This window comes from Panulirus ornatus, chromosome 11, assembly GCF_036320965.1.
Source record: "Panulirus ornatus isolate Po-2019 chromosome 11, ASM3632096v1, whole genome shotgun sequence".
Lineage (NCBI taxonomy): Eukaryota > Metazoa > Arthropoda > Malacostraca > Decapoda > Palinuridae > Panulirus > Panulirus ornatus.
This window is the reverse complement of record NC_092234.1, coordinates 4686347-4709328: the sequence shown is the minus strand read 5'-3', so window position 1 is coordinate 4709328 and position 22982 is coordinate 4686347. Positions and strand designations below refer to the sequence as shown.

Sequence of the window (22982 nt, the reverse complement as noted above, 5' to 3'; positions counted from 1 at the left end):
CGTGGGGCCCAGCTAATGACCCAGCCAACCAATCAGAGTACCGAGAAGGGCCTGGTGGAGCTAACTCAACCTAAACTGGCGTAATTAAGCGTATGATTACCTTGATGTTAACAGATTATCAACAGGACTTAAATCACTTACCATATGACAGGGGGAGAGTGGGTAGATGACGTCATCACAGTGTCAACACGGTCTCGTAAGCGGAGGACGGGGGTCTGCCACCTCACTTGGCGTATATTACGACCAAATCGGTCATATTCCGTAACACGCGAGTGGTATCCGATACGCAAGATCCGTCGCACTAAACTACGCACTTTGTGAATTCACAACACTAAGATTCTGCCTCGATGATCGAAGATAATTATCCAAACTGCTCATGGTAGTCCATGACAGTATTTTGGTTCGTCCTCAGGCGGAGAACCCGGATGTATGACGTCACATTTGAAGAGGCGCATGCGCAAACTAACCTTTCTTTCCTCTTTTAAGTACAGTTTTCCTCAGTTTTAACCGGTCCATCATATATTCATTCTAATGATATATCATCAACAATAGTAAGATAATTACCTCTCTTATTTTCTTATGAATATTCAAATATTTCTAACCAATGGAACAATATTATGACGTAATCTGATTTATGGCAGAGTCGCTTGAAATATTTTTTGTTGTTTACATAATGTTCCGTAGCTATATACTTGGACCCGACCGAGATAATCTATATCATCTTAAAGCTTTTTTCTTTATAGAATATGAGTTTATGTTGCAAATTGTTCATTTAACAAATATATCATAAGTATTTTCTTTTATTTACTTAATATTTTGTTTCAGAATTATAGGCGTGAAAGGAAATTCTAAACAGCTTTGAGGGTTAACTCTACATGTGTTATGGGCGAGACTTGCTGACACACACTGTAAGTGCACACTGAAGTGTGAAGTGTGACTTCTGAAAGCACTTAAGTGATTTTGAATTGGAGGAGTGCTTAAGTATGTGTGTGTGTGTGTGTAGTAAAACTTTTCATACACGTAACCATTTTCGTAATTATAATTTGACATACATATATAAGCAGTCTACATAATTTCCTCTGAATCTGTTTACTGTTCTATGTTATTCGAATTTGCTGTATGTAATGTGTTGTATGAGTGACAGTGCAACATTACGTAAGTGAATAATTAATTTATTGTGAGTTTTACGTGAATATTATGGCTGCAGGTCAACCCAAGAGAACACACACACACACAATATATATATATATATATATATATATATATATATATATATATATATAGATATATATATGACTGCATTCATTAACCGTCTCTTACATTTCAATTCACAAACGAATGCCATTTGTGCGCGCATTCTCAAAGGGGAACATGATTTACACAAAATTGAATTTCGAGTATTTTAATATCAGTCAAATCTTCCTTTACATCAGTGAGGCAGTCAGTGTGGCCCCTCACCCCAAATATTGACCGTCTGTCTCCTCACAAAGGAGGAATATTCGCCAATATTCTCTCATTAGAATATATATATATATATATATATATATATATATATATATATATATATATATATATATATATTTCATTTTCTTGGAAAGACGTTTAACAACATTAAAGTTTCCCGTTTTCCCTAAACATCATTGAAAACATCTTTTTTTTCTCATATAAAGAAAATAATCTAGGAATCTAGACGAAAATAGCGTAGTTATTGCATATTTGATAGACTAAAGGCTTTGGCAGAGATAGAAGTATCTATACATTATGATGTTTCCCCTCAAAATTCATCTGTCATACGAACAATACAATAATATATTACATTCGCCAAACATGTGAAAATAACTGCTTGTTCTTTCCCCTCACCCCTCTTTTTTTTGGGAGATAATAATATCACACAGGGCTCTAAGCAACATTATTAACTGCCAAAGGTCATGTATGTATATCATCATGTGTTTATAAGAGCACAGATCACGGGTGCGTACACTGGAAACATCGTACAAGAAATATACATATGGATGTACATATATGATTCTTGGTTCACGAAATTAAAGGTATATGACGATTGGTGTGATTGGAATCACCCGATCCCAATCTTCTGATTCAGGTATTAGTATGTACAAGGTTGATATGCATGATTGTAACAATACATATAATATTTCTATATGGAAATGAATCATTAACTTGGACTAACACACATTCTCCTATACAGTAATCTATGTAATCTATATTCCTAACCTTTTCTTCTTTCGTTTATATCAAAGCAAATATTAATATGCACATATCCAATACACATATCTATAGAAAACATACATATACATATATATAAGTGGATATGTAATATACAATCCACAGGGAGAGAGAAAAAGAAATAACACTAATTATAATATCTATTTTCGAAAAATTAAAGAAATTTAGTGTTAATTCCCTCAGCCAAATTGTCTTCACAAAAAAACAAACAAACCATTAGCACCATTTATAAATGGGTTGCTGTTGTCCATTTGGGCCCCTATTTCTGCTGGTATGTCTCCAGGTGAATTATATATCTTGCCTCTGTAATGTACACCGAAATATACCTATTCTGTGCAGGATGGTCAACCTTAGCTTGATGCAAACTCTGTGTCCGTCCTTGGTGAACATCTTCATCTAAGAAACAGAAAACCATCCGGTTGAAAGCCCATAAGTTTGTTACATTCGTAATCATCATTGTCATAGGAAATAAATATATGCATATGAGGTTACGTGACTAACTTGTGAAATAAACAAATAAACAGGTCTATAACATTTAGGAAATGTTACTAGAGTTCTGAATTTTTTTTTTGGATAAAAATTGTGATTTTTAAATCTAGAGTAATAAAATCTATCAAAGTAATCATGTTTCATTATATATAACAACAAATCACTGAATTTCACTTTTTGGAAAAAATGTTTGTATGTAATTGCATAATGAAATATTCTAAGATATGAAAATCATTCAAACATACACTTACTTATTCCAAATCTTAATAAGTTGTAGTAAACGCGTTTAATTGACAGACTAGTGCACTTTTCGGAAATTAAAGGAATTTAATATTTCTAATTAATATTGGAAGATTATCGATAATTCCAAAGTTATGTACATAATTCTAGAAGTGGCTGTTACTTTTTAGATACTAATTATATCAAATCTTTTTATCACTTGTAAAATATTGACATAATTTGCCTTATAACATCTTAGGATTTAAGGAATGTGTTAAAATTTATAACAATATAAGAAAAAGGAATGCAAAAGATAGACAGAAATTTTGCACTAAATTTGAGATATGGATGATTTTTAAAATTTAGTGAAATGGAAATTGGTCAAAAATTTTTTTTTTGGTAAATACTTACAATATATATATATATATATATATATATATATATATATATATATATATATATATATATATATATATATATATATATATCTTTGAATACATAGGGCCACATTCTCGGATATCCTGTAGCTTCAAGACTGCCCTAGAATCAGTAGCAGGGAAATGACTCCATCAGAGTGAGTAAGTCTTCGAGGAGGCTACACTCCTTACCGTCCACTGAAGATAACACAGCCTCGCCCAGCACGACTCGTCCCCCCCCTCCCCCCCCCCCCCCCCCCCCGGTGTGACCCCAGGCAGGTGGAGCAAGATAACACGGTGATAACCTGATGATTGCTGCTCCAGCTGAGGCAGGTGGAGCAAGATAACACGGTGATAACCTGATGATTGCTGCTCCAGCTGAGGCAGGTGGAGCAAGATAACACGGTGATAACCTGATGATTGCTGCTCCAGCTGAGGCAGGTGGAGCAAGATAACACGGTGATAACCTGATGATTGCTGCTCCAGCTGAGGCAGGTGGAGCAAGATAACACGGTGATAACCTGATGATTGCTGCTCCAGCTGAGGCAGGTGGGGCAAGATAACACGGTGATAACCTGATGATTGCTGCTCCAGCTGACGGTAGCTCAGTCCAGGCCATGATGAAGGTCAGGGGGTTGTGACAGCTCACCCCGCTGTGGATGACCTGGGCTGACAATGACCTCTCTGAAGCTGACCTGGGCCGATACTGACCCTCGATCACGATGACCTGGGCTGACAGCGACCCTGGGGCAGGATGACCTGGGCTGACAGCGACCCTGGCTCACGATGACCTGGGCTGACAGCGACCCTGGCTCACGATGACCTGGGCTGACAGCGACCCTGGGGCACGATGACCTGGACTGACAGCGACCCTGGGGCACGATGACCTGGGCTGACAGCGACCCTCTCTGACGACCACCACATCTCTCGCGATGACCTCAGCGATGACCTGACCCCCCAGACCCTCCATGACTGGCGAACGAATACCTTAAAACTCTACACCACTCACTCGGCCACCACCAAGACCCGATATATATAGATACCCTCACACAACCGATACTCAGAGCGTGCCGATACCAGCCTACAGCTGGACATCGGGAACGTCCTGGACGGGGCCGTTGGTGGCTGACGCGACGGGCGTCGGGAGGAGGGTCCTAACGACCCCGCAGTCGTGGTCGGGCAGGACGCACGACGCGGGACACGTCTGGCTGGCGCTGTGGGATAGCGCCGCGTGTGAACTGCTACCCCGGGTTCGAAGCTTCTCGTGCAGTTCATAGTCCAGAGGGAAGATCACTGAGAGTGAGAGAGAAAAAAACGATTAACTTACTGGATTTAAGTGTTAAGGGGATTTATATACCTATATACACTAGGATTACAAATTGTTAAGGGGATTTATATACCTATATACACTAGGATTACAAATTAAGGGGATTTATATACCTATATACACTAGGATTACAAATTAAGGGGATTTATATACCTATATACACTAGGATTACAACTTCTTCAGGGGATTTAAGTTAAGTTAAGATTAAGTTAAGATTATAACTTGTCAAGGAGATTTATATACGTAAATATAACGATTACAACGGATTGATATATAAACATATATATATATTTCAGGCTGGGTTTATATGAACAAATCTCTTTGGCTGTTCTACCAGGAACACATCTTCCAAGACGTCAAGGAACACATAGGGAAGAGCGTCCCCCACCACACACACACACACACACACACACACACATACACACACACACACACACCCATATAGACCCCCCTTTCAAAGACACCACCCCGCACCCCCCTCCTCATCCCCCTCTCTCTCAACACCCGTTATCACTCAGGTGACACTAAAGGAGGAGGAGGAGGAGGAGGAGGAGGAGGAGGAGGAGGAGGAGGAGGAAGCAGAAGAGCCAGCATATACCTTCGCTCTGGGTGCCGGAGTCGACGCGCTGGCAGGGGTAGGAGAGTGTGTTGCGTATAGTGGAGTGCTTGCACGTGCTCATCATGGACTGACGCACGTTACGCTCCGGGTGGAGCAGCAGGATGTACAGCTTGGGCGTAAACAAGCACACTAAAGCCACGGTGGCCGAGAGCGAGATGGTTACAGAAATGGTTGTTATCCTCAGCTGGTGATGGGTGCAGGGAAAGAGACGAGATATGTAGTAATGTTTACCTGTACATATGTAAGAGTGTATACATATGTGTAACGAGGTGTATATATATATATATATATATATATATATATATATATATATATATATATATATATATATATATATATATATATATATATATATAACATAATCTTCATATGTTTGTATATACGTTATTAATACATATATAACCTTATACTCTGTACTTAAAAAACTATAATTCATACATACACCTACCCTCCTATGCCGTACATATGAATACATACGAACAGACCAAACCTCCCTGGGCCCTGATAGCTGTAGGGGGAAGATAGATAAAGATATCCCCACCAGTATCTGTAGATATCCCCACCAGTATCTGTAGATATCCCCACCAGTATCTGTAGATATCCCCACCAGTATCTGTAGATATCCCCACCAGTATCTGTAGATATCCCCACCAGTATCTGTAGATATCCCCATCAGTATCTGTAGATATCCCCACCAGTGGATACCGAGGTAGACTCACCTCTACGTTGTTGGCTGTGGAGAAGTAGATAGGCACGAAGGCGAGCCAGATGATACAGGTGGTGTACATGGTGAACCCGATGTGTTTGCTTTCGTTGAAAGCTTCCGGGATCTTACGGGTCAAAACTGCGTACACCGTGCACACCACGATCAGGCCTAGAAGGGCATAAGTGTCGGTGATCATACCTCCTACAGATCATAACAGTCAGAAGGGATAGTGGGCTCGGGGGTCCATCATACTGTCGTTGTCTATTTGACGTGATGGCTAATTAGGAAATATTATATCTTGACCCTAAACAGACCAAGAGTTATAATCTAACACCTCATGAATTATCGTAATGCTAATTTATTCATTCATCTATTTATTATACATAATCGCTGTTTCCCGCGTCAGCGAGGTAGCGTCAGGAAATAGATTAATAGATGGATACATAGAGCATTGCTTTTTCTCAAAGCGTGTGTTCGGATAATTATCATAAGCCAGAGGCTAATTATTGTGATTGATGAACACAAAATGTGTGACTGTCTCTGTTTTAATTCACACATTAGACGTACTCGACCTTGGTTACCAATTTTCACTGCTAGTTACCATTCTCACTGCTAGTTACCAATTCTCAATGCTAGTTACCAATTCTCAATGCTAGTTACCAATTCTCACTGCTAGTTACCAATTCTCAATGCTAGTTACCAATTTTCACTGCCAGTTACCAATTTTCACTGCCAGTTACCAATTTTCACTGCCAGTTACCAATTCTCACTGCTAGTTACCAATTTTCACTGCAGTTACCAATTCTCATGCTAGTTACCAATTTTCACTGCCAGTTACCAATTCTCATGCTAGTTACCAATTCTCACTGCTAGTTACCAATTCTCACTGCCAGTTACCAATTCTCACTGCTAGTTACCAATTCTCACTGCTAGTTACCAATTCTCACTGCTAGTTACCAATTTTCACTGCCAGTTACCAATTCTCACTGCTAGTTACCATTTTTCACCCTTGGTTACCAATTTTCACTGCTAGTTACCAATTTTCACTGCCAGTTACCAATTCTCATGCTAGTTACCAATTTTCACTGCCAGTTACCAATTTTCACTGCTAGTTACCAATTTTCACTGCTAGTTACCATTTTTCACCCTTGGTTACCAATTTTCACTGCCAGTTACCAATTTTCACTGCCAGTTACCAATTTTCACTGCCAGTTACCAATTCTCAATGCTAGTTACCAATTCTCACTGCTAGTTACCAATTTTCACTGCTAGTTACCATTTTTCACCCTTGGTTACCAATTTTCACTGCAGTTACCAATTCTCACTGCTAGTTACCAATTCTCACTGCTAGTTACCAATTCTCACTGCTAGTTACCAATTTTCACTGCCAGTTACCAATTCTCACTGCTAGTTACCAATTCTCACTGCTAGTTACCAATTCTCACTGCTAGTTACCAATTCTCACTGCTAGTTACCATTTTTCACCCTTGGTTACCAATTTTCACTGCCAGTTACCAATTCTCATGCTAGTTACCAATTTTCACTGCAGTTACCAATTCTCACTGCTAGTTACCAATTCTCATGCTAGTTACCAATTCTCAATGCTAGTTACCAATTTTCACTGCCAGTTACCAATTTTCACTGCTAGTTACCATTTTTCACCCTTGGTTACCAATTTTCACTGCTAGTTACCAATTTTCACTGCCAGTTACCAATTTTCACTGCTAGTTACCAATTTTCACTGCAGTTACCAATTCTCATGCTAGTTACCAATTTTCACTGCCAGTTACCAATTTTCACTGCTAGTTACCATTTTTCACCCTTGGTTACCAATTTTCACTGCTAGTTACCAATTCTCACTGCTAGTTACCAATTTTCACTGCTAGTTACCAATTTTCACTGCTAGTTACCATTTTTCACCCTTGGTTACCAATTTTCACTGCTAGTTACCAATTCTCAATGCTAGTTACCAATTTTCACTGCTAGTTACCATTTTTCACCCTTGGTTACCAATTTTCACTGCTAGTTACCAATTCTCAATGCTAGTTACCAATTCTCACTGCTAGTTACCAATTTTCACTGCCAGTTACCAATTTTCACTGCAGTTACCAATTCTCATGCTAGTTACCAATTTTCACTGCCAGTTACCAATTCTCATGCTAGTTACCAATTTTCACTGCCAGTTACCAATTTTCACTGCTAGTTACCATTCTCACTGCTAGTTACCAATTTTCACTGCTAGTTACCAATTTTCACTGCTAGTTACCATTTTTCACCCTTGGTTACCAATTTTCACTGCAGTTACCAATTCTCATGCTAGTTACCAATTCTCACTGCTAGTTACCAATTCTCATGCTAGTTACCAATTCTCAATGCTAGTTACCAATTTTCACTGCAGTTACCAATTCTCAATGCTAGTTACCAATTTTCACTGCCAGTTACCAATTCTCATGCTAGTTACCAATTCTCAATGCTAGTTACCAATTCTCAATGCTAGTTACCAATTCTCACTGCTAGTTACCAATTCTCACTGCTAGTTACCAATTCTCATGCTAGTTACCAATTCTCAATGCTAGTTACCAATTTTCACTGCAGTTACCAATTCTCAATGCTAGTTACCAATTCTCACTGCTAGTTACCAATTCTCACTGCTAGTTACCAATTTTCACTGCTAGTTACCAATTTTCACTGCCAGTTACCAATTTTCACTGCTAGTTACCAATTCTCATGCTAGTTACCAATTCTCAATGCTAGTTACCAATTTTCACTGCCAGTTACCAATTTTCACTGCTAGTTACCAATTTTCACTGCTAGTTACCGATTTTCATTGCCAGTTAACAATTCTCACTGCTAGTTACCAATTCTCACTGCTAGTTACCAATTCTCATGCTAGTTACCAATTCTCATGCTAGTTACCAATTTTCACTGCCAGTTACCAATTTTCACTGCAGTTACCAATTCTCACTGCTAGTTACCATTTTTCACCCTTGGTTACCAATTTTCACTGCCAGTTACCAATTTTCACTGCCAGTTACCAATTTTCACTGCAGTTACCAATTCTCACTGCTAGTTACCAATTTTCACTGCTAGTTACCATTTTTCACCCTTGGTTACCAATTTTCACTGCAGTTACCAATTCTCATGCTAGTTACCAATTCTCACTGCTAGTTACCAATTCTCACTGCCAGTTACCAATTCTCACTGCTAGTTACCAATTCTCACTGCTAGTTACCAATTCTCACTGCCAGTTGCCAATTTTCACTGCCAGTTACCAATTCTCACTGCTAGTTACCAATTCTCACTGCTAGTTACCAATTCTCATGCTAGTTACCAATTCTCATGCTAGTTACCAATTCTCACTGCTAGTTACCAATTCTCACTGCTAGTTACCAATTCTCACTGCTAGTTACCAATTCTCATGCTAGTTACCAATTCTCACTGCTAGTTACCATTTTTCACCCTTGGTTACCAATTTTCACTGCAGTTACCAATTCTCATGCTAGTTACCAATTCTCATGCTAGTTACCAATTCTCATGCTAGTTACCAATTTTCACTGCCAGTTACCAATTCTCATGCTAGTTACCAATTTTCACTGCTAGTTACCATTTTTCACCCTTGGTTACCAATTTTCACTGCCAGTTACCAATTCTCATGCTAGTTACCAATTTTCACTGCCAGTTACCAATTCTCAATGCTAGTTACCAATTCTCATGCTAGTTACCAATTCTCATGCTAGTTACCAATTCTCATGCTAGTTACCAATTTTCACTGCTAGTTACCATTTTTCACCCTTGGTTACCAATTTTCACTGCTAGTTACCAATTTTCACTGCTAGTTACCATTTTTCACCCTTGGTTACCAATTTTCACTGCCAGTTACCAATTTTCACTGCCAGTTACCAATTCTCACTGCTAGTTACCAATTCTCACTGCTAGTTACCAATTCTCACCGCTAGTTACCAATTCTCACTGCTAGTTACCATTTTTCACCCTTGGTTACCAATTTTCACTGCCAGTTACCAATTTTCACTGCCAGTTACCAATTCTCACTGCTAGTTACCAATTCTCACTGCTAGTTACCATCTTTCACCCTTGGTTACCAATTCTCACTGCTAGTTACCAATTTTCACTGCCAGTTACCAATTCTCACTGCTAGTTACCAATTTTCACGTCTAGTTACCATTTTTCACCCCTGGTTACCAATTTTCACTGCTAGTTACCAATTTCTACGGCTAATCAACGGCTCTTACCGACTAAATCCATCTTTTTTTGCACTGCCACATACCAGTAAATTTTACTGTTAGAGGGAAAATAGATTTAGCTCCAGCAGTGAATAAAAAAAAAACCTTCCTTTTTCCAGTGCTATTTTGCAAGGCTGGTCCAGTCTGCCTTTGTGGAAGAGCAACTTTTCCAGGATCAAGAGTTTTCTCTGTCCCCTGTGACAGATATTTCCCTATGACCTTATGAACTCGAAACAAAGACAATAAAAAAAAAATGATGTATTATTAAAAATGTAAAGTTTGGGGCCTGTTCGGGCCACGTGTCATTCATAAACCATTTTTTTGGCATAATTTGTAAAACTAGAAAAAAAGAAAAGAAAAAGTCCCTGCCTCATATATTAGAATATTTACCTCTCCCATATGTCATGTGATATTCTTACCTAATATATTGTATATATATATATATATATATATATATATATATATATATATATATATATATATATATATATATATATATATATATATATATGAAAACAGCTATCCCATATATGAAAATATATCACACTATATGCTAGTGTCACATATAGGACTATTCGTATATGATACCATCAACCTTACTCATATAATATACAATACACACGTTTTATATAGGGCAGTCAACAGTTCCCTCATATAAGGGAATACATATATACCACAAGGACCACAGATGAGGCCTATATGACCCTCAGACATATATACCACAAGGACCACAGATGAGGCCTATATGACCCTCAGACATATATACCACAAGGACCACAGATGAGGCCTATATGACCCTCAGACATATATACCACAAGGACCACAGATGAGGCCTATATGACCCTCAGACATATATACCACAAGGACCACAGATGAGGCCTATATGACCCTCAGTTGCCTGATCGCCAAACGAAATTCGACAACACGAACAGCCGGAGAGATCCTGTCGTTCCCTGGTCTTACCTTGAGGACTAAGACGAAGGTCATGGCGTAGCAGAGGAGGACCCCCGAGAGGAGGACGTAGGAGAGCTCCCTGCCGGAGGCCCTGACGACGGGCGTGTCGTTGTGGCGCAGGAAGACCCACATGACCACGCTGGTCATGACCACGCCCACCGAGGAGAACAGCATGGCCCCGATGGCCCACCACGAGTCCGGACGGATGTACACCTGTGTGTGTGTGAGACAGGAGGTGAGGAGGTGAGAGAGAGAGAGAGAGAGAGAGAGAGAGAGAGAGAGAGAGAGAGAGAGAGAGAGAGAGAGAGAGAGAGAGAGAGAGAGAGAGAGAGAGAGATGCGTGTGATACAGAGGGATACAGATGGCAGGGTCGCACGCACCTCGGCGATGGGGTTACACTTGAGCTGGTCCAGGGAGGGAAGCGTCCCCCAGTCACACGTCAGACACTGGGTCTCGTCTCGCGGGTTCACGATCTGCAACACAAATATATATATATATATATATATATATATATATATATATATATATATATATATATATATATATATATATATATATATATATATATATATATATATATATATATTCACTTCTCTGATAAAAGTTATATGCACATTCACCACTGGAAAGAGAGAACAGTGAGTACTTTCGTTTATTACATACTGAGGTTTGCTCGAAAGACTTGACCTGGTAGGTGGAACAGTTGAAGCAGTGCCGGGTCTGACCTGGTAAGGTGGAACAGTTGAAGCAGTGCCGGGACTGACCTGGTAGGTGGAACACATGAAGCAGTGCCGGGACTGACCTGGTAGGTGGAACACATGAAGCAGTGCCGGGACTGACCTGGTAGGTGGAACACATGAAGCAGTGCCGGGACTGACCTGGTAGGTGGAACAGTTGAAGCAGTGCCGGGTCTGACCTGGTAGGTGGAACAGTTGAAGCAGTGCCGGGTCTGACCTGGTAGGTGGAACAGTTGAAGCAGTGCCAGCAGCAGGACTCCCCCTCCACATACTTCTTGGCCTGACCTGTCAGACAGGGTAGTGAGCACACACTGGACGGAGGCCACGGCTGACCCAACTTGAACTGCAGGGCTGAGGTGAGAGAGAGAGAGAGAGAACACTTGATGACGCCGTCACAATCACGTCTAACAGAGCTAACTCACCACGCATGACGCTACAGACAGCTAACTCACAGCTAAGGTCAAGCTCCACTCACAGCTAAGGTCAAGCTCCAGTAACAGCTAAGGTCAAACTCCAGTAACAGTCAAGACTCAACAAACCCCACCCCCACCTCTCGTGCAAACCACAACACCAACAACCCCACCATCACCCCCTCCCTCTCTCTCCCTCCCTCCCTCACGAGAGAGAGAGAGAGAGAGAGAGAGAGAGAGAGAGAGAGAGAGAGAGAGAGAGAGAGAGAGAGAGAGAGAGAGAGAGAGAGAGAGAGAGAGAGATAGCTGGACCTTACCGGTCATGTTCAGCTTGAGTTCCCCCTGGACGTACTGGCCGACAGTCACCCAGTCGTACCGGGCTGGACTGGTCTGCTTGAAGTGGATGATATTGTACCGGGCTGGTCCGTCCCCCTGCTGGTCGAACCTGAAGCTGTCATCACTCAGACCTGTTGACCAACATACATTATGTATATATATATATATATATATATATATATATATATATATATATATATATATATATATATATATATATATCATAAATGAGTTCAAGTGAAATTCTTGAAAAATATCTGGCTTAAAATGTTCCCACAATTATTTCCCGTACAGAGAGAGAGAGAGAGAGAGAGAGAGAGAGAGAGAGAGAGAGAGAGAGAGAGAGAGAGAGAGAGAGAGAGAGAGAGAGAGAGAGAATCATGCTACCTTCCCAGACGGACTGGGGATGTATAATATTCTACCTACTAGAGCAATATGGTCGATCTATCCAGTATATGTGTATGGGGAAACAGTCATTGCTGTAGTTGATATCCTCTTCCATTATGGCTTGTTATAGGAGGCACGGACAGTCTACGTCGCCCTATGGCTGCTATGGCTTCTCTGTAGCAGTGTGGCCACTATGGGTCACGGATATTACTTATTGCTATGTAAACAGAAACCTGTTTACCCTCGTTGACGCTAATATAGGAGGTAAACACCATAACACACACACACACACACACACACACACACACACACACATATACACACACACACACACACACACAAACGTGTACCAACGGTTATTTGCACGTAATTAGTCAATACAAACTGCCCTCATCCCGGCGGTGTCAATGGAAATATGGCTATATCTCAGAGATGCCCTTTATATCTCCCTTATCAGGCTCTGTGAAGCGGGGTTTATCCGTTACACTAGATTATCGTCTGTGGGACGATCTACGATGCCAACATTACGAGCAGTAAGTGTGGCCGTCAGTGGAGAATATTTGATGGACTTTAGCGTTAGTGTTATGCGAGGTTTGTTGACATCCGTGACGTCACGGCATCCTAAATTAAAGATCCCCCACAAAATTCGGGAGAAAGACCTTCGTCACAAAACGCTTAACGATATATATATATATATATATATATATATATATATATATATATATATATATATATATATATATATATATATATATAGATAGATATAGATATATAGATAGATATATATATATATATATATATATATAGATAGATAGATAGATAGAGAGAGAGAGAGAGAGAGAGAGAGAGAGAGAGAGAGAGAGAGAGAGAGAGAGAGAGAGAGAGAGAGAGAGAGAGAGAGAGAGAGAGAGAGAGAGAGACGTGTCAAAGCACGGTAAACAGGCTTGACGCACGTAACTTATAAATAAGTCGAAAAATGCGGTTAAGTAAGGCGGAGGAAGTTCATTATAGACGAGGAAAGTTTTAACTAGCGATGCTGGGGTTCAGCCTCTCCCTCTCTCTCTCTCTCTCTCAGCCTGTAATCCTCTGCCTCCTTAATAGCAACTAAGGCTGGGTACACACATCAAATTTATATATATATATATATATATATATATATATATATATATATATATATATATATATATATATATATATATATATATATATATATATATGTTATCGTCAGTATATGCCACTTCAGTAATGTAGAAAAGACTTAACAGAAAGGATTTTAATCCAATGTCTTGTCAAAAAGCAGGAGAACAATATGTCCAGCACACAGCGATCACACTGTGTCTCACTGTGAGTTTATATGAATAAGATATTGGTGTATATAGTCTCTCTCGCCAGACATGGGGGCAGGGGGGTGTTGTTTGTCCAGACATATGGTCTATTCCGTGCCAGAAACTTGCACATAACAGGTCAAAGTTTTCTCTTGGGAAAGAGGAGGAAAAATATACCATGATTATCAGATTTCCCAGAGAGCTGTCCACTCGTCAACACAACACTGGAAAAAAAAAACATTACGTGAATCGTGTTTCTCTCCTTGAGCACGACGGTACGACCTGTGAGTACGACGGTACGACCCTTCATTACGACGGTACGACATGTGAGTACGACGGTGCGACCCTTGAGCTCGACGGTACGACCCTTGGGTACGATGGTCGTACAGTCATATTCACGGGTCGTAGCGTCGTGCTCAAGGAATTAACGTGTAGGTCATGTAAATGTTGAAGAAAAAACGGTACTGGTGCTTCTTACAGGCACGGTACAGGTACCTATGGTACATGTACCCCAGGCAGGTATGGTACCGGCCCTTGTACTTACGGTACCAGGACTTCTTCAGTCACCACAAGTACTTATCCAAGACGTCGTACCACGTACTTACCCATGAAGTCGTCCCAGCTACTTACCCATGAAGTCGTCCTAGGTACTTACCCATGACGTCGCCCCAGGTACTTACCCATGAAGTCGTCCCAGGTACTTACCCATGAAGTCGTCCCAGGTACTTACCCATGAAGTCGTCCCGTCTACTTACCCAAGAAGTTGACCTTCCTGAGGTAGGAGAGGAGCTGCTCGCCATCGATGGGGGTCATCTTGGGGCACAGGCCAGACTGTCCCCCACACAGGTCACGGTGCATGTCCCTGTGGAAGGAAGAGAAGGGTTACAGGACCTGTAGAAGGCGCATAAGAGGGTTATAGTACCTGTAAAAGACACAGAAGAAGGGTCATAGTACCTGTAGAAGGCAGAGAAGTAGGGTCATAGTACCTGTAGAAGGTGCAGAGAAGAAGGGTCATGGAACCTCCAACTTGTTCAAGACTAATTATCATCCTACACATTCTAAGCCTATATTCGTCTCTAGTGACCAGGACGTTTCATCGCAGACGTGCTGTTTCTTGTGGTAGATGGCGTTGCTACGTCTCCTATAATTTCCTGTGGGAGATCTCCTCGGACCTCTGTGTTCTCTTCCTTCTTCTCCGAGGGTTCTATTACTCGTGTTATGATGAGTTCCTAACTCCTCGAATTTTTCTAACGTTGTGGGGTTCCTTAATGACATTGACTGGTTCCTCTCCTGTTTCTAAAGTCCCGCCTCTGCTTGGGAGATCCTATATAATCTCTGGTCTCTTCCCTGCACAATGTGCTAACGTGAATGTCCAGAGTCCTACCCTCGAAGTTCAGCTCTGTCTGTTAACAGTTCGCCGAACTTACATGCAGGTGCTATCCTTGTGTGTGGCCCCTTGTAGGTACTTGCCCTGCTTGTAGACACTGGCAGTCACGTGTTGCGTTCATTCACGCCTCGACTTACCACGAGCATGAAGCATTCATACACAAAATGATTCACATGTGACTCACGCGGAATCAACGCACTGCCTTGTGTGTGTGTACGAAATTAATAGATTCTGATGGACTGACATCCGCTCTGAGAGGCCAGTCGCATTCCCAAAGCTGAAACGAATAAAGAAAGGAGAGAGAGAGAGAGAGAGAGAGAGAGAGAGAGAGAGAGAGAGAGAGAGAGAGAGAGAGAGAGCAAAAGAACAGGTTCATGTAAATGCTAGTTCAACAGAACTCTGTAATCATTTATCAACGTGAACATTTGTAATCCCAGCTAAAGCCCGGCTCAGCTACAGGACTTATCCACAAGCTTAGACGGAGGCTTGATTCAGCGAGTAGAGAACCTACCTGAAGGCGTAGCCGAAGGCCATGACGGCGTCGGAGACGAACTGCAGCTGGGCTTCGAACTGGGTGTTGTGTTTGGTGAGTTTCTCCTGACCAGTACACGTGGTAGTGTAGTTCCCATTGTACGGTGTCCGGGCACTACCTGGGTACCGGCACTTGAAGTGGTCCTCCCAGTACTCTGCAGGAGAGACCGGGCACTGGTCACTACTGGTGAGGATGAAGGGGAACTGGTGAGTACTGGGGGAAGGTAAGGGGCAAGTGTTGAGTACTGGGGAGGATGAAGGAGAACAGGTGAGTACTGGGGAAGGTAAGGGGGAACTGGTGAGTACTGGGAAGAGAAGGGAACTTATATATATATATATATATATATATATATATATATATATATATATATATATATATATATATATATATATATATATATATATATATTACGTTTTCAATGGAAAGTGTCATTAAAAATAATGATAATATGATATCTCTGCTGACTGAAAACTCTGAGTTTCCTCATTAAAACTTTTTTTTTCTGAGATCATTAACGATATTCAGACACACATTCTGAATGTGGGGTGAATGTTGGGGTGATGCTGGGGTCAAAGGTGGGGTGAATGTTGGGGTCGACGGTGGGATAAGTTTTGAGGTGAATGTCGGGGGTTACATGTGACGTAGAGCGTGTGTAAGGCAGTATTACCCTTACTGTACATGTACATCATCAGCACACACACACACACACACACACACACACACACACACACACACACACACACACACACACATACACACACACAAACTATGTTCTTTTGTTTCTCTGTTTCATTCCCAGTGAGCAACACAATCTTGTCTTCTTCTTTCACAACCATAATCCTAAGAAAACGTACAGGCTTGGCAAGAGGGCCCAGTGAAACCCTCCACCACAAGAAAAAAAAGAGAAGAAAAATATAATTTCTTAAGACTGCTTGATTCCATTTACCTCTATGGTGGCGACGCTCGAAACGGTTCCAATGGGATCCGAACGCATCCAGCAACAGACCACTAATACTATCTCCCTTATCACCACACTAGCCATTGCGTATCTTTTCCCTCTACGTACAGTAATTGGCCAGGCCTTTGATGGTGGCCCATTCATGTTTCTTCTTACAGTAATTGGCTTCATTTTCTGACGAAGGAAGAGGCCTCTTTTTTTTTTTTTTTAATGTGATCATTACACGAAAGTGCACTTGGGAACTTTTCGTGTTTCATTTTCCATTGGATTATCAGCATATATATATATATATATATATATATATATATATATATATATATATATATATATATATATATATATATATATATATATATATATCAGTCATGTGTGTTCTGCTACATATGTATGTACTATTGCTTGGCTACATGTCTCTTGGTGTTGGACAAGCATGGGCGTGTCCTGCTTTTCCTGGGTATGTGTCCACCTACCCCTTCCAGGTCCATCTCTCTCTCTCTCTCTCTCTCTCTCTCTCTCTCTCTCTCTCTCTCTCTCTCTCTCTCTCTCTCTCTCTCACCCCCCGCCCCAGTCCGCAGCTGTTCTGATCCTCACAGATCGCCGGGGAATCACCAGATTAGACCCATTCCCAGGACAGCCAGCCCTCTGTACTGGACCAGCATCAACACGAGGGAAAATGTGGCTCTGGTTGGTCGTGGAGAGAGAGAGAGAGAGAGAGAGAGAGAGAGAGAGAGAGAGAGAGAGAGAGAGAGAGAGAGAGAGAGAGAGAGAGAGAGAGAGAGAGAGAGAGAGAGAGAGATATGAAGCAGCTGCTAACGTTCGTTCAAACTCGTGTGAACTACCGTACTGTGCACACAACGAGCGGCCAACAACCAGCCATCATATAATTAGGGCGGTACAAATGAGGGCAATTAGGCGGCGACCATAACGCATATTGATATGGTCTATACCGGCAATTATACTAGAGGGGATATTTTGCCGCCAGATTACCGACCACCTAACTTATCTTGACGAGTGTTATTGCTCTAATGTAACATAACCGAGTCTAACTTACCTAATAACTCAACATAGATGGACTTAACCTGGTTCAATTTGCCATCTTTAACGTAGTATAATTTACCATATTTAACCTCGTATAACGTACCTAATTTAACCTGGTCTAATTCATCTAACTTACCCTTGTCTAACTCACCTAACTTAATATAGTATAACTTACCTGACTTAACCTATTCTAACTTTTCTAACTTAAACCTTATTGAACTTACCTAACAATCTAGTACAACCTAACCTGACTTAACGTCATCTAACTTAGCTAAGTTAACCTGGTATACCTCACCCAACTCGTTAAACGTGAGGTGAACATATCTTACTCTTTCCCTCTTTTATCTTCTTCATTTTAAAACCTTCGACTACAAGATCATTTGTTATAACAAGACAAACGATTAATGTTTAATCTCAGGCCAATTAGATGGCAGGAATGGCCGGCCACTGGCACAGAAAGAACGAAGGAAAATCTTGCATGAAGGATAGGTAAGGCCAGGAAAATAACCATTAACAACTGTTGGCCTGTAAAACGTGATATATATATATATATATATATATATATATATATATATATATATATATATATATATATATATATATATATATATATATATATATATATGAAGACAGTTGTTCAATGGATAAGAAAAGTCATATTTAGGGTCTGCATGAAGGAGTGTGTGATGTCAATATGGTTGGAACTCCTCTTCTTTTTCTTTTGGACGTGTTGGCGACGAAGCGTGCCAGGGAAAAAAAATCAGCTGCTGTTTGCAGATGACACGGCCCTGGTGGGAGATTCCAGAGAGAGAGAGAGAGAGAGAGAGAGAGAGAGAGAGAGAGAGAGAGAGAGAGAGAGAGAGAGAGAGAGAGAGAGACTCATCTCCTCAGCTTACTCCCCAGATAGCAACAGCCCCTTCTCCCTGGGGCAATAAATGTCTCCTTTCGTTGAGGAAGGAAGGACTTTCTTCCGCCGAGCACATCGCAAAAGTTTGTTCCCGCCAACTAATTTCTCGTGAGATGGTCGGGTAACATTTTCTACTTGTGTAATCAAAGGAATCGGGGACGTCCTTGCCTTCCCTGTCCAACTGACGGAATAAAGAAAGTTAATATTTCAGATTCTCTCTCTCTCTCTCTCTCTCTCTCTCTCTCTCTCTCTCTCTCTCTCTCTCTCTCTCTCTCTCTCTCTCTCTCGAGCTGGAGGGACAAATAGGGACTATCTTCTTTTTTTTTTATCCTTCCCTCATGGCGTAAATCCATTTCGGTCACTGTAAATATTTACACGACGGTACGACCCTTGAGCACGACGGTACGACCCTTGAGCACGACGGTACGACCCTTGAGCACGACGGTACGACCCTTGAGCACGACGTTACGACCCTTGGGTATGATGGCCAGACATTTGACTTTGACCTCCTGGGTCGGGTCAAAGGCCAGGACATCACAGCGAGATGAGTTTTTTTACTTTAACATGAACGAAACACAGGTCAATATATCCATCACACACAACACAATACAACACAACACAATGCAACACAACACAATACAACAGTACACAATACAACGCAACTCAATACAACACACAAAACACAAGCATCACAACACTCCAGCAAAAGACAACACGGCAGAAACACAAATACAACTGTTAACTCATCTTTAACAACACACACACACGCCCATGACGCAACACACCCGGACACAGCAGTGCAACACAGACCTGGCAACACACCTGGACACAGCAGTGCAACACAGACCTGGCAACACACCTGGACACAGCAGTGCGACACAGACCTGGCAACACACCTGGACACAGCAGTGCGACACAAACCTGGCAACACACCTGGACACAGCAGTGCGACACAGACCTGGCAACACACCTGGACACAGCAGTACAAGACAAACCTGGCAACACAGCCTGGTAACACGGACCTGGCAACACAGCCTGGCAACACCGACCTTGCAACACCGACCTGGCAACACCGACCTGGCAACACAGCCTGGCAACACAGCCTGGCAACACAGACCTGGCAACACTCACCCACGAACCAAGGGTTCCGCTTGTTCTTTTCGACCGTCAGACTCAGGAAGTAATCATCGAACCCACGCACGGGGTTGGCCTGGGGCTGGACTGACAACGTGCCCTCCACCTCCGGCTCGTTACCTGCAGGGAACAGGAGAGAACAACTCAGTGGATCATTTACTACCTCCTCCTCCTCCCCCGGGAGAGAGAGAGAGAGAGAGAGAGAGAGAGAGAGAGAGAGAGAGAGAGAGAGAGAGAGAGAGAGAGAGAGAGAGAGAGAGAGATCGTGACTGGTCTGGCGACACACGACTTACCTGGAGGGGACACACGACTCACCTGGGGACACACGACTCACCTGGAGAGGACACACGACTTACCTGGAGGGGACAGACGACTCACCTGGGGACACATGACTCACCAGGAGATGACACACGACTCACCTGAAGGGGACACACGTCTCACCTGGGGACACATGACTCACCTGGAGATGACACACGACTCACCTGAAGGGGACACACGACTCACCTGGGGACATATGACTCACCTAGAGGGGACACATGCCTGAGCAGGACACAGGACTCACCAGGAGGGGACACATGCCTGAGCAGGAGAGGACACAGGACTCACCTGGAGAGGACACAGGACTCACCGGAGGAGACGAGAGACCTGGCGGACCAGCCATCTGAGCCGATCCAGGAGAAGCTGGCCGTCGCGTTGTTCCTCCTGACGGCTCTCATGACCCCGGCCACCTCCTGGTCTGACCCGAAGATGATCACCCCTGCAGGAGGAGGAGGGGGGTTATCACGGCCTGACCTGGGGTTATCACGGCCTGACCTGGGGTTATCACGGCCTGACCTGGGGTTATCATGACCCCGGCCACCTCCTGGTCTGACCCGAAGATGATCACCCCTGCAGGAGGAGGAGGGGGGTTATCACGGCCTGACCTGGGGTTATCACGGCCTGACCTGGGGTTATCACGGCCTGACCTGGGGTTATCATGACCCCGGCCACCTCCTGGTCTGACCCGAAGATGATCACCCCTGCAGGAGGAGGAGGGGGGGGGGGGTTATCACGGCCTGACCTGGGGTTATCACGGCCTGACCTGGGGTTATCGTGGTCACGGTGGTGGGGTTATCACCCCCCCCCCACCCGCACGTGCCAGAGACCTTGGTGTGGGTCATCAGGAAGAGATAAGGTCAGGTCATGACCTGGATTATCACACGTAACGAAGCTCATGGCCCACGGTCAGGCAGTTCTGTGTCATCACCTACAGGGGAGGTTGAGGAGGGGGGGGGGGAGGGGAAGGTTGAAGAGGGGGAGGTTGAGCAGGGGAAGATTGAAGATGGGGAGGTTGAGTAGGGGGAGGGGAAGATTGAAGAGGGGGAGGTTGAGGAGGGGGAGGGGAAGATTGAAGAGGGGGAGGTTGAGGAGGGGAAGGGGAAGACTGAGGAGGGGGAGGAGAAGGTTGAGGAGGGGGAGGAGCTAATTATCACCACCTGAAGGGGGAAGAAGCGGATTATCATCATCTTTGTAAGTTAAGAAATTATAAACTATCAGTTCCTGGTGGAGGAAGATCCAAATATTCATCATTCTTTCACTTGCATAGGGGGAGGAGGGGATATTATCCCTTCACTGCGGGATATAATTCCCGGATCATCATCTGCTGAAGGAGGAGGAGGAAGAGGAGGAGGAGGAGGAGGAAGAGGAGGAGGAGGAGGAGGAGGAGGAGGAGGAGGAGGAGGAGGAGGAGGAGGAGGAGGAGGAGGGGGAGGAGGAGGGGAGGAGGAGGAGGAGGAAGAGGAGGAGGAGGAAGAGGAGGAGGAGGAGGAGGAGGAGGAGGAGGAGGAGGAAGAGGAGGGGGAGGAGGAGGAGGAGGAGGAAGAGGAGGAGGAGGAGGAGGAGGAGGGGATGAGGAGGAGGACATGGCTGATCATGTGTTAGGAGAGAGCAAACCACATTAGGAGTGAGGTTAGGGGCTGTAGCCCTGGGGACTGCACGTTCTTAAAGGGGTAAGACTAATGGTTATTAGGGGCTGGGGGGGGGGGGCACCACCACCACCACCGGGTGGGGGAGAGAGAGAGAGAGAGAGAGAGAGAGAGAGAGAGAGAGAGAGAGAGAGAGAGAGAGAGAGAGAGAGAGAGAGAGATTCTAACACTAACAACTCTCTATATTTCTAACAGTGTCTCGCTTGTGTACCCAGACACTTGGAGGAGGAGCAGTTAGTGTGTGTGTGAGGTAACACTAAAGTATTTCTATATCAAAGAGTTGTTGAGATAACAAAACACAGGAGACTGAAAGGGAACAGTACATTGCCTTTCGCCCAACAAAACACTAAAGAAAAAAAACAGTGTTTTAATGATAGGTTTATTAGGTTTTCTCACTTGAGAGAGAATCTGTTTACTCAGCTCTTCAACTTCTATTTGAAGTATCCAGGAAATCTAAAGTGATTCCAATTCGTCTAAATCTTTTCTCTTTATTGGCGGTACATGACGTAAGAGTTTGTAAGTGACCTGACCTGCTTATCTAACATCTATGTGTTTGTCGCTGTCTCCCGCGTTGGCGAGGTAGCGCAAGGAAACAGACATGTATGCTAAGTGTCTATCTATAAGTATAATAAACGACTGATATATAGTGCCC

At 42.9% G+C, this 22982-nt stretch overlaps 1 protein-coding gene and 1 long non-coding RNA gene across 2 annotated transcripts in view; both read right to left on the bottom strand.

Annotated features, from left to right (window-relative positions):
* LOC139751231 (uncharacterized) overlaps positions 1 to 343 on the bottom strand; it is a 67022-nt gene extending 66679 nt beyond the window's left edge. The window contains exon 1 of the long non-coding RNA XR_011713313.1: positions 142 to 343. This is a non-coding gene — a long non-coding RNA (uncharacterized lncRNA). The remainder of the gene's footprint in view (positions 1 to 141) is intronic.
* A 3280-nt stretch (positions 344 to 3623) lies between these two features.
* Positions 3624 to 22982, bottom strand: part of LOC139751080 (metabotropic glutamate receptor 6-like) — a 126713-nt gene continuing 107354 nt past the window's right edge. Inside the window, exons 6-17 of the mRNA XM_071666183.1 lie at positions 20995 to 21123; positions 20364 to 20486; positions 16309 to 16483; positions 15166 to 15272; positions 12680 to 12829; positions 11903 to 12303; positions 11596 to 11688; positions 11225 to 11428; positions 10306 to 10456; positions 6034 to 6221; positions 5294 to 5498; positions 3624 to 4661 (exon numbers count right to left, since the gene is read on the bottom strand). Of these exons, the coding sequence (XP_071522284.1) occupies positions 4450 to 4661; positions 5294 to 5498; positions 6034 to 6221; positions 10306 to 10456; positions 11225 to 11428; positions 11596 to 11688; positions 11903 to 12303; positions 12680 to 12829; positions 15166 to 15272; positions 16309 to 16483; positions 20364 to 20486; positions 20995 to 21123 (2138 nt within the window). The 3' untranslated portion in view covers positions 3624 to 4449. The remainder of the gene's footprint in view (positions 4662 to 5293; positions 5499 to 6033; positions 6222 to 10305; positions 10457 to 11224; positions 11429 to 11595; positions 11689 to 11902; positions 12304 to 12679; positions 12830 to 15165; positions 15273 to 16308; positions 16484 to 20363; positions 20487 to 20994; positions 21124 to 22982) is intronic.